Genomic DNA, 13,299 nt, shown 5'->3' with positions numbered 1-13,299 from the left:
TTCAAACAGCTTAGTTTATTCCAAACCTCACAATATTAAGAGCCAAGATTTTTAATTTCCAAAAAAATTAATATTAATCAAACTAAAAACCAACTCAAATCGAACTAATTTAATTTGGTACGAGTAGGTTTTTTATTTGAATATTATAAAACCCAATATCACTATAGCCTTCAAACTCTGAAACACTTGCTTAAAAAGTTTAATTTTTCAACGAACAACGCTAAAAAAACAAAGCTGCGACAAAAAATATTAATCAAATTAAAAATTCATCATACCATGTTGATCTAGTATGTAATTGATCGGGTTTGATTAAAAATATTATATTCTTATAAGATATTTTGAATACAGGAAAAGAATTGAAGAAATATATATATATATATATAAAGGACTTGGCTAGATCCTTGCCTGTTGCCTGAAGCCAAAACTTATTGTTTCTTGATGTATTGTTAAAGCTACACAAAGCTATAGTGGACAATAGAAATGTAGAAAGTGAAGATGGCATTGGAAGGTTTGTTGGCTTGGCATAGTGATTCTTGTCTGGTCACTAAAAGTGCATCAACAATTTGCGAGGGAAGTTGTCGTGACTTTGATGTATAATCTGCCTACAGGATGGTAGCGTTCGGGAACGCAGTGCGGTTGAAAATCGTATTTCCAAAAAATTCAAAAGTTTTACTAAAATTTAATACGATTTGTACTTTTTAGATCATTTTGATGTGCTGATATCAAAATTAATTTTTAAAAAATAAAAAAATATCATTGACATGTATTTTAGCAAGAAAAATTATTTAAAAAGCAACCGCTATCATATTGTGAAACACGCTCTTATGCACGGCCAAGTATGATGTAAAATGGTAGACAGATGTATCTGTTCATATGAACGACAAAGAAGGCATGTGTTCCGATGGGATGGAAAATGAATCTTGCAGTACGTGTAAGGACAAGATAGACGGTGTGGATATGATTGACTGGCTAACTTGAAGTAGCCATTTGTGTAGTTGCTGACTTTTTCTTCTTCTTTTTTTACACGCGCCATGATACACAATGGGTTAAATATATTTTTTTTTTACCTTAGAAAATTATAAAAATAGTAGAAAGAAAAATATCATGTTGGATGATATATTTTTGTAAAAAAATTATTGAGATATTGATATATTGGATTAACTCAAACCAACCGTGATTAACTTATAAAACTTGTGATTTAAAATATAAGATATTGATAAAACCAAGAAACTTATACTAAAATAAATTAGAAAATTCCATTATAATGAACCAAGTATTTAAGGCCGAAAGAGAAAAAAAATTATAGAATTAAAATAAGATGAAAAGAAATTAACTTGAATAAACATATATCGGCAACGAGTATAACGGCATAGGTTAAGGTAAATTTTTATGGATGGCGCTAGGATAATATTACAAAATAACATGAAGGAAAAATAAATAAATTTGGTTAATTTAATAATATATATATATATATATATATAAATAACTTTAATTTAATAACATGAAAAATAAAGTATATTTAAATGAATCTTGTAAATTTGAGTTAATATTTCAAAATCATAATTCGTTAAATCTAAAACTTTAGCTTAATCAAAGTGATCAATATCCAACCAATTTAATATTGAAGAATAAAATTAAAAAAAAAATAAACTAAAAAACACATCTAACACAAAATTAGCAATTAAAACAATAAGGATTAAACTTGATAGGAAAAAAAAAATGATGAAATCATAAAAAAAAAAAATCAATTTTATAAATCACCCTAAATAAATAAAAATGCAATTAAGAGAACCAAGGCTAAATTTAAAGGAGAATGAAATTAAAGGGCTAATGTGACTTTTTCAAGGGGTAATGTGCAAAACCAAGAAGGAGAAAAAAGAAAATAATGAAAAAAAAAAAATTACACCAAACTATACCAATTCATCATGCATGCACCTCCCCTAAAAAAACAAAAACCTTGAGAGGAATCAAATAAAATAGTGGAAGCACGACCACCATCACCACAATCAATAACTTTTTTTATATTTTTATTTTATTTTGACAACTACTAAATGCCCCTCAAGCTAAATGATAATAATTAAAAAATATGTTATGAAATTATTATAGAGCCCTTGAAATCAAGCCTAAAAAAATTGAAAGTGAAAGTAATGGAAACATTATATTATTTATAGTAAAATAAATTCCTATAAAGCTCCTGGATGTAAGGTTATTTTTTTAACCTTTTAAGGGTAATATAGCAGTTTAACTTTATAAAAATTAAAAATGACAATGTTGCCCCTTTAAAAAATAAAAATGACAAATTAACCTTGTAAAAATATCTTTTAACATCTTAATGCCAGTCATCTAATTTTTTTATTAGGGAAAAAATTGTAATTTTATTACTACAATCCACAACAAATTAAGGTATATATACAGTGATTTTCTCACATATTTTGGGTTTTGTAATGTAAGTTAAAGATAAGATTATCAACAAAAAATAAAAATAAAGAAAAGAAAACGAGAGAGAGACCAGAGATGGGGGAGAATGAGAAAAGGAGAGCAGGGGAAGCGGAGGTGGGGGGCGGCTGGCAGTTGTTATTAGGACAAGGTGAAAACTTTCTATTTATACCTTCTTCTTATGGTTCAATTTCAATTGAATCGTTTCACTTGATTTTAGCTTTATTGAAATTGAAATTAAATTGGAACAAATGATTTTTTTTTGTTTTTATTTCTTTTCTTAATTTCATTTATTTAATTTTCTCGATTGATTGATTTTTTAAAACAACTCTACCTAGACATGCAGCTAACACTTCGAGCATTTTACAAACATGGTGCCTTTTAGCGCCTGCCAGCTTTGACAACAGTAGTTCGGACATCGTTGCTCCGGTGATCTTCTTCAAGCAGAAATTGAGTCTGGATCTGAAAATGGGATGGCATAATTAATCTTTACCATATATTTTTTTTTGTAAGCAGGCTCAAATCAGAACGAGATACCAGTCCGATTGCATCAGGTCCAAAGGCCCATGAATGAGCTTAATGGGCTGGCTTCCTCTATTATTGACATACACAAACCCAAAACATTTAAATAGCGTGACAAAATCCATTATGGGGATGGCGAAGACCGAGTAAACTATAACTCAATCACTGCATTCTATCAAGATTAATTAACCAGTCCTTTTATTTATTTAATTAAAATTACCTTCTTTCCTCCTCAAAATCTCTCATACTTGTTTCTTCTTTCTTTCTTTTATTTTTCAAGAAAGAGAATTGAAAAACAACAAGTAACTAATGAGAAGACTAAGATGTAAGTAAATCTTGAAACATAGGATTAGATATATAATTTCAAGAAATACAAGGACTAAGTTATATAATTAACTGGGGGGAATTTCAAAGCTGAGAAATTTTGATAAATAAGACTCCTCTGAAAATTTTATGGCGTTGAAGTAATTATTGGTATTTAAAGACAAACATAGAGCCAGGTAAGATGAAGACATCTTCGCAAACTTTCTCCACGCTTTTCTTTCCCTGAAAAAAAAAAAGCGCAAAGGTTATTTTTTGTTTCGATTCTCTTATTTACTGGATGTAACGAATTAGAAGTTTCATGTTTTCTTCATGACTACCATTTTTTTTATTGTTAAAAAAAGATCTTCGTTGTCATCTAATTTTAATGCTTAACCTAATCTGCTTGCATTTTTTCCTTTTTCCTTTTCTTTATATATCATAGGTTTTTCTTTATAATTCAATGGCGACTTCTGAATTCCCAGCTCAAAAGGTAATATCATTATTCCATATATATATTGTGCGTGGGTGTGTGTAATGTAAGATTCTTTCACTTATTTTCAGTTATTAGAATTCCTGAATTTTTAGTATCCTTTGATATTATCATCACTATGTGCGTCTAAGTTTAGTCTTTTTGGTGGCAGGATGGAAGCAAAGCTGTTTTACAGGAAACCACTGTGGTGGTATTTGTTTTAGGTGAGCATTCCATATCACTTCCTTCACCACTTGATTTGTGCTGAGTGATTTTTTTTATTTTTTTTTCAAGTACTGGTTAAGGAACTAAACACCATCTTTATCTATTTCTGATCCCATGTTGTCATCAGTGGGCAAAGAGGAGGGAAGACTCTTTAACTTGGGCTCATGGTTTAGAGAGTTCTAAGAGTTGAACTCTTCTTGTTTAATGAATGATAGATGTAATATTCCTGGGAGGGGTGGTGGCTATGATTTGTTCTTTTCACCGTCGTTCTCATGGTTGAAATGATTGTTGTTGTTTTGCTATGAAAGAGAATAATTCTCATTTGTTTTCAAACAATTTTAAGTCTTCTCGTACACTTAAACTTCCAGTTAGGGGAAATGGTTAAATCCAAGAGCTGTAGAGGAAATGAAGGAACGCAAAAAAGAGATGTCTTGGAGGATTGATATTCTATCTGCATGATCTGTTAGCTTGTCATTCTGCCACCCTATTTGATTGAAATTCCATGACCTTGATTACTCTTTGCAGGTGGTCCTGGTAGTGGAAAGGGCACTCAATGTCCCAAAATTGTTGAACACTTTGGGTTTAGACATCTTTGCGCCGGTGATCTTCTTCAAGCAGAAATCGAGTCTGAATCTGAAAATGGGTTGGCATTATCAATCTTTAATTTTTACCATATGTATTTTTTTTCAAGTACAGGGCAATACCTTACTGCATCATGATTTTCACGCTGTCATCACTACTACCTTTCTTCTTGTTATTATATTGTTTTGCTGGTCACAAATTGTTGGCTGCATTCTTCACGAATTCCTCTTCATGTGTACCACAAAGTGTTGATTGCTGTCCTCATTTTTTCCATAGAACACTGATTCAAAACTTCAAGAAAGAAGGAAAGATTGTCCCTTCTGAGATAACTGTGAAGCTTCTACAACAGGCGATGCAGCAAAGTGATAACAAGAGATTTATCGTTGATGGTTTCCCGCGCAATGAGGAAAATCGTGCTGCATTCGAGAACATTGTAGGCTTGGAATTTTTACTATGTCAATTCAAAGTCTTATAATCTGCTACTTCTATTGCTTCCTAAATTTTAAATCCTTCCATTCCTACAATTGTAATGATTTTGTGGTTCCTTCTTGATTCCCATACCGTTTTGTGGTATGAAATCTAGCAATTTTTCATTTCTGTAATCATCATGCAGGTGAGAATCAAGCCAGAATTTGTATTATTTTTTGATTGTCCTGAAGAGGAGTTGACAAAACGTATTCTGAACAGGAACCAGGTTAGCTTGGTGCACATTCTTGTGGCTGAATCACTTTCAATGCATCTCTTCACGACTTTCTCTTTGTCTTTTTGAAGGGAAGGGTGGATGATAACATTGAAACCATAGGAAAGCGACTTAAAGTCTATTTCGAATCAACCTTACCTGTAATAAACTACTACAACTCAAAGAGGAAGGTTCAGAAGGTAATTGTTTTTTGTCAGAGGCTCACTGACTGTATACACATTACATTTTTTCAATGTATCGTTTTGATCAGTTATGTTATTCAAAATTGCTTCTGCTTTCGATATATGGTTTGAAAGCATAACAGGATGGTCCTGAAATTTCTTTCCTTCCAATACTTTTGTTATTTTATATGTTAAGGATAATCATAATCTACATCTGATTTGATTTCTTTTCTATCGTTATTATGATGGTTCTTGATGTTTGTATTCACCATCTTAGATTGATGCTCAAAGATCAATTGATGAGGTATTTGAGGATGTGAAGAGTGTTTTTGCCAAGCTCAGACCAGTGGCCAGGGTGGGATCAACGAAATAATGTGATGTCCAGGGATTTGCTTCATGACAGAAGTCTCCTGAGATTATTGGTCAGATCTCTTCAACTTGCAGGATGAAACATCATTTTAGTGTAGGAAAAGATCTTCTACAGTCTTTTTGACAATCAGTTTACATTTTAGTTTAGGAGATGATGAGTTAGTCTTTCAATTAATATGTTAACCATGGTTAAAGAGTTTGGAATCAAAGCAAGAAGGATTTGGTGGTTGTTCTCATTCCTTTTTTTATACCAGAATGGTTAGAAATAGAAAGGTTCCTTTATGATTTTCTTTCAAGTTGCTTTAAAGCTATGAAATATGAATCATGAATGTGGATAACCGATGAGTATGATGATGAGTATATCATACGTAGAGGTTGAGTTCTAATCAAAAGTAAAGACAAGAAAGCCTCTGAAATGTGACTTATTGGGGAAAAATCTTTTCAATATCTCTTTCACAGAGGTAAAATCATAAGCAAGGAGTTCCAAAATTAGACTAAGATTGAACCCTTTTTCTGGAACTCCAAAGCTTCCCTTGGTTCACTATAGCAATGATGTTTTTTCTTCTCGTTGGTTTAAATTCTAAATTCTGAGGCTTTTCTTGCATATTAAATTTACATGTAAAAGATGTGCTTGAAACATTAACACAGTTTCTGATATTTTGGTTTGGGACTGGACAGAGCCTCCCTGAAACAAGTTCTTAGTAAGGTTGCAAGTTGTTGCCCTGGCAGTCCCCTCTTTTCAAAACAAAGATAATATCGATTAACAGTACAAGTTTATTGAAGACGATCGCTTTACAACACATTAAACCTAAAAGAAAGAAAAAAAACAGAGAACTGCTACAAATAAGAACATACAGAAACTTCAAAAAACTAAAGAGTTGTTTTGAGTCCCTGTTACATGTTAGTGTATAGGTTTCTCCACTTCTCCCCATCCTCATTAGTGGAGCTACCCGGACCATCTTTGCTGGTTCCAGCTGAGGAACTCCCACCATCAACTCCCCATAAGTGTAATAAAAAAGTTGTCAATGAAGCTCAATAGCACTATCAGATCTTCTTCAGAACATGATTCAGATGTCACTACCATGGTGACCTCGTTTGTTTCAGGCTCGTAGTTGAGCAATGACTCATATTCAGATACAGCAGTTTTCACTATTTCATTGTTGCCATTGGTGGTGGTGGAAATAGCTTCTACTTCGTAAGACATCACTTATGCTACATATCCATCCTTTCTTTGGCACAGATTTCAACTCTTACCGGTACATATGCGCATATCTTTCCACTGTGGACCTATTTATATGGCTATCTCCTTTGTTTTTGGTGATAACTGAGAAGAATGTAGGAATTTAGACGGTAGAAATATGTCTTCCTGGACAAAGTAACATGCATGACTGATCATGCGATCAATGTGTAGGAAATGGAATTTGCGTGCATCGCAGGAAAGGCACGAGATGATCTTGCAGACTCCAAATTCAATCAATGCATGATCTTATTTATCATTATTGTTGTTATTATTTTTCACTAGACATGTAGATGCATGGATGATGCTTTTCTTCATAATTTTCTCTATTTTACTCTAAAAATGTACGGTATGCCCTAGAAAATAATCTCAAGTCCAAATTCAGCCATGCCTTGAAAAGTTTATTATGAGCTGATCATTTATTAGTTGGTACTAAACAAAAATACGCATACCAATACAACTCAAATCTCAGGAGTCATGGTGGCACAGGGTTGCTTACATTTTGGAGGTCTAGTGGTTATTTAGAGGTGTAGCCGTAAAAGTTTCAAGCGAGGTCAATTTTTTTCCAAAAAAAAATATAATAATAATTTCAAATTAAATTAATAGGTAATAAAGATGTATTTATATAAAAAAAAATTAAAGAATAAATAAACTTGAGCATATTCCTTTTGTTAGGTAAAAGAAAGAAGGGAAACACACACTGTGGTCTATAGAAACCAATTATAAAATGAATAAATGGACTAGGAAACTTTTGAAGGAAAACCACTTTTTTTTCCTTCTTTTCCTCTTCCTTTTCCTTTTCTTTGTTTTTTTTTTAAAAAAGGATGTTAATTGACAACAGTGGCATGGGTGTGCTCTTTCCGATGGCAGGAAATGGCTAGAACCACAAAAGCAAGGTTTTACGTCCGAGTATAAAAGAGGAAAGGCGCCAAAAAGCAAGTCTGATGAGATGCCAGCCAAACCATTGGATACATTTGAAGGTCAGGCAGATATAATCCCTGGATCTATGATCAACCTGATGTTAATCTCTGTGCTTGGAGGAGACACGTGTACTTCAGCTCCTACAAGACATATTTTCCTGGCTGCAATGTTATTGTTTGTTTGGTTTGACCAGTTTCCCGATGCTGATGTGTTACAGGAATTGTTCTCGTGCGATCTACAAGCCCTGCCTGCTTAGTACTTTAGTATCTCTCTGTTGCTTGAACCTCGAGGGTTAATTGGCATTTGACAATCTAGAATTGGGGGTATTGGAGTTGACATGACACTTGATTTTGGTTTCAGGCTTCTGTGTTTTACCTGACTCATGACTGTCTCTGCATAAGTTTAAGCTATTGTTCATCCTCTTTGACCAGTTTATTTGAGCTAACATTCGATTTCATTGCACTGATCATCTGCTCTTGAGATTCTCTTGATCTTGCTCTTATGTTCTTCTGGAACAGCCTGCTGGTTCGCTTGCTGCTGGGTTTGGGATTTAATTAACATACCGCTGGAGTTGGTTTTGCCAACCCTGTTATCTCTCTGTCTCTTCTTCAAAAGTGATACTGCACACAGGATGTAATAGCCTGGCTAGACAGGGTTATTTTGCTTAACTCTTATACAGGACTTGCTTGTATCTTGACTATTTTATCAAAATATAATTCCTCATCTTATTAAGAAAAAATACCTGATTCTGTTGTATCGAAGTGCATCCATGCCAAATTACAAAGTGACCACTCTTGTTGAAGCATCGATATGGATTTTGTGATATGAACTGATTATCGTCCGTCCTAAGATGATGTGGTACAATATCAATATTTTATCTCGTATGTAGTGGGATTGGACAGAGCTCCTTGGAAGTTGGGACATAATTGGCAAATAGCTGTATCATTTTTACCTGGCTACTGCCTCATCTTCATTTAGTATACAGTATATGTAAATTTATAACCTCTGATAAGAAAGGCAATGTGAAATTGAGTGAAAAAACCAGTTTTATTGAAGACAATCACTACATAACAGCTAAACATTCGACCAGAAAAAGAAAAAGAAAATCAAACGATTGCAAGCAATGGTTGCTATAAACAAAGACAGCCACTTGCAGAAGCTTCACAACTCTTAAGAGTGGTTTTTCTCCCTCGTATCAACATTGGTTTCGCTACTTCTTCTCATTGCCGGTAGTTGAACCACCAGCACCATCATTGCCGGTACCAGTTGAGGACTCCCCACCGGTACTGACACCGTCAACTTTTTGGCGACCTTCATAAGAGTAATGAAGAAGTTGGCAGAGACTCTCGATAGCTTTCAAGTCGTCCTCGGGATATGATTCAGATGTCACTACAATGGTGATCTCATCAGTTCCAGGCTTGTAGTTGAGCAAAGACTGGTAATCAGATACAGCTATTTTCACTACTTCGTCGTTGCCAAACATGGTAGTGGAAACAATTTCGACTTGGCTGGACATGATTTTTGCTACGCTGGATTCTCGCTATCAAAGTTTTGAGTTTTCTCTGCACAATTTCTCCAATTTATATTAGAGCTTCACGTTTAGATTGTGTTCTCGCTCATCTTTTGGTGATGAGGAGAAGGAGAGCATGAATATGGAAGGTAGAAACATATATTTATAAATCTTGTCAACAACAAATTAAATAAAATTATGAGATTTAAATATCAAACAACTCAATATTGAAATAAAACCCAAAAAAATAATAATTAAAAAAACAATAAAAACAATATCTGAGTCAACTTGGGTTAATACAATAACCCTACGATCCTAGACACAAGATTAAGATGACCCCAGAGAAATAAAAAGCAAAAATAAATAAATAAAGATTAGTTCTTAATAAATCAATTATTGAAGGAATACAAATTAAAAAACAATCAATTTTAAAAATAATTTAAGAAAAATCAAAGTAAACCGGTTTTAACTTTTAAAATATGTGATCTTAGTCATGAGCTCAGGATCAATCTTATAAAAAGCAAACCTAAGGTTGCTTGTTTTTTTTCTTATCTTTTAAAACTTATGTTTTTTTTTCAGTTTCATCATTCAATATTTATTTAATTAAAAATTAGACTCATTTATTTTTTTTCTTCAATGTTTTGTTCGCTAGAAATTGAACTTTTAATTTTCTTTCATTTTGGTTTATATGAGTTTATTGCTTCTTATTTAATTTCTTCTTCATTATCATATAAGAACCTTCAACATTTGATTTTTTTATAAATTAACTTTTTATTTCAATTTCATCCTTTAACCTTTATTTAATTGAGAATTGATCTTTGTGTTTTTATTTTTTATTTTTTATGGGTTATCTCAATCTTAGACCCATTATTGCAGGGTTAGTAATTAAGTTATCTTGGTTTGTTCGCTTTTTTTTCATTGCTTTTAAGTTTTTTATTCAATTTTTATCTTTCAACATTTTATATATATATATATATATATATATATATATATATAAAATTACGCTTTATAATTTTATTCATTTTGCGTTGATGAGGCTACTTAGTGTCACGATTAAATCATATATTTAGCATGCTAACTCGGAAGGACTCAGGTTGGTTTTTCTTATTTTTTTTTAAAGTTGATTTATTGTTATATTATTTATTTATTTTATTAAATTAACCAAAATTATTAAAATCAATTAAATAGTTAACCAAACTTATTAAAATTAATTAAATTAATGGCGTGAGTTTGAGATTGTTTTTTACTTCTTTTTTTTTATTTTTTTTTGTGAAACGCTTGCCCTGCACCATCTTTGTTTTTTACATTGAAAAAAAGAGAGAACAGAATTAGCCCACGTATAGCACTGGCTACCTATTTAGATTATAGATGTGTAGATCAAGCCAAAATTACATGGTTTGTTCTGTCCTTTTCTAGCTTATTGAATTTCACAATCTACTCAATTTAATTTTTCAATTTAGGTTTTGTTTCACTGATAATTATATTTTTAAAAAATTTCTGAAGTAGTAAGTGTTCTTGTCCATCACGTATCAAATTGGATGTTGAGTCCATTAATCCGGGTCTTTTTTTATATTATTGTTGTTGTTAAGGGCATAAAATTTTATATGTGAAAGGAAAAAAAATGAAAAAGGGGGTTTGATTGAGAAAAAAATGAAGCTGCATTAACTTTCTCAGTTATATATATATATATATATATATATATATATATATATAATTGGATAATTTAGTAGCTTATAAATAAAGCATGAATACTATCTAATCCGATTCAAGATTTAATCCAAACCATATATAAAAAATGTATATTTGTATCATTATATATATAACATATTTCAAATATATATATTTTTTATTTTATGTTGAGTAATAAATAGTATTTTAAAAATAAATATCCAAGGTTAGAAGAATATTATATAAATATTCAAATCATGTATAATGTTTTGAGGATAAATATAATAAAAGCTCTATTTGTGAAAACTCATTATCAGTAACATCCATATTTAGAAATCTTTTGGTATAATTGCAATTGCTTTTTTTTTTTCTCAACTATATATATAAAAAAAATTTCGTTAAATAAATAGCTTTCACTTTTTGTATAGAATGCAACACATAATTGTGTTTCAAGCATTTATTTTTCAGTAGTTAAAATAATTTGTTTTTGATATATTTTTATATACAAAAATCTATTTCACAACAGTTTTAATTAAACTTTCTTTCTTTCTTTTCATTTTATATTTTGTGTGTAAGTGAACATATGTAATATGTAGTTGTTTATCGATGATCCAACTATAATCATCGTTAAAGTCCAAGTACCTTATTTATCCAGTATCAAGGGCATAAAAATTATGAACTCTAACAATAAATTCACTCCGATTAATTAATATGGAAGCCGAGGAATCTAATCTAGTTTTGACCGGTCCTAAAATGATTGAAAGGTGCACACTTGCACTGTACCAAAAAAAAATCCAATCAGCTCAATGACATATTTTATCTAACGGATAGTTAGTTTATCTTCAGATTTTGAAGGTTTAATATATTTAATATTTTATTTTTTTTATGTTTTAAAAGTATTTTTAAAAAATTAATTTAATTTTTATTTTTTTATTTTAAATTAATATTTTTATGTATTTTTAGATCATTTTAATATATTGATATCAAAAATATTTTTTTTAAAAATAAAAAATAGTAACCATTTTCCCTAACATATTATCTATCAAATAATTAGTTCATTTTCAGGTTTTGAAGATTTAATTTATTCCTTTTAATTAAGATGGTTATATCTATATCTGTAAAAAAAATTATTTAATAAATTTAAAAACTCTTTAATATTTAATTAAGTATAGTTTTAGAAAAAAAATTATATTTAAAAGAAAATTTGAGAATAGATATATATTATAGAATAAAGAAAATTTAGAACCCCTTTGAAAGATTTCATAGTCTCTTTTTATAGCCTAAGAAAAATATCCTTAAGGTGGATAAAATATTTGTGGCTCGTTGTTTATATATGAAACCTAAGATCCTCCGGTCAAAAAAAGTCTGGACTTAATACTTGGCTAAGGTGGATTGCGTTGAATTATCACCTTATTTTTTTATTATTTTGAAAAAGAAAGCTGAGGTAAAAATAAAACGTACTTATACATAGAAAGCCATCAGTTCATAGATTTATGGGTGGGGGGGGGGGGGGGTGCTTGCTAATAAACAAGAACAAGAAGAGGTGTCATAAATAATGAAAATAAGGCAGAATAACCTCCATATAATCATGCACAGTGGAGGGAGAGCGTTATCATCATAGTTTTGAAATCCGGTCCAACCTGACAGATCAACTCAGAGGATGCTTGCTAATAAACAAGAACAAGAAGAGGTGTCATAAATAATGAAAATAAGGCAGAATAACCTCCATATAATCATGCACAGTGGAGGGAGAGCGTTATCATCATAGTTTTGAAATCCGGTCCAACCTGACAGATCAACTCAGGACCCGACCAATCTAAAGCTAAAATTAGGTCGGGTTGAAGGAAAAAAAAAGAAAAAAAACCTAGTTTGATCCAGCTGACCAGGCATAACCCGATCAAGACCCGGCTTCAAATTCGTTGACTTTTATTTTTTTACTAAAACGATATTATTTTATTTAAAAAAAAAAAAAATTAATCCAACCAATTCAACGATCCAGTTAAAATCTGAAACTTAAATTTTAAACCAGACCGAGTCTTATAACAATTACCATCAGCATTGATCATGATGAAAAGGTGTACAAAAAGTGAGCTAAGTAGCTGATGATCTACCTCGACCTGCTGCTTTCACGTGACGCCATTGGAGATCACTTTATCCTCTCTTTTTTTATATATGAAGTGTGAAACTCAAAAAAGC

General features: G+C 31.3%; 1 protein-coding gene across 2 annotated transcripts; it reads left to right on the top strand.

Moving 5' to 3' along the window:
• The first annotated feature begins 3,390 nt into the window (after window positions 1-3,390).
• LOC118041192 (UMP-CMP kinase 3) lies at window positions 3,391-6,063 on the top strand. Of its 2 annotated transcripts, none has more exons than XM_035048412.2 (8): window positions 3,391-3,458; window positions 3,704-3,751; window positions 3,903-3,954; window positions 4,481-4,598; window positions 4,814-4,970; window positions 5,151-5,231; window positions 5,309-5,416; window positions 5,676-6,063. In XM_035048412.2, the coding sequence occupies exons 2-8, from the start codon at window positions 3,722-3,724 to the stop codon at window positions 5,769-5,771; spliced, it is 642 nt and encodes a 213-aa protein (XP_034904303.1). In that variant the 5' UTR covers window positions 3,391-3,458; window positions 3,704-3,721; the 3' UTR covers window positions 5,772-6,063. The 2 variants fall into 2 exon arrangements, with proteins under 2 accessions (XP_034904303.1, XP_034904304.1); XM_035048413.2 differs by lacking the exon at window positions 3,391-3,458 and adding an exon at window positions 3,477-3,526.
• The last annotated feature ends 7,236 nt before the right edge of the window (window positions 6,064-13,299 follow it).

The sequence above is a fragment of the Populus alba genome, chromosome 14 (genome assembly GCF_005239225.2).
Source record: "Populus alba chromosome 14, ASM523922v2, whole genome shotgun sequence".
In the NCBI taxonomy this organism is placed as follows: Eukaryota; Viridiplantae; Streptophyta; class Magnoliopsida; order Malpighiales; family Salicaceae; genus Populus; species Populus alba.
This window is presented reverse-complemented; position numbering and strand designations above follow the sequence as displayed.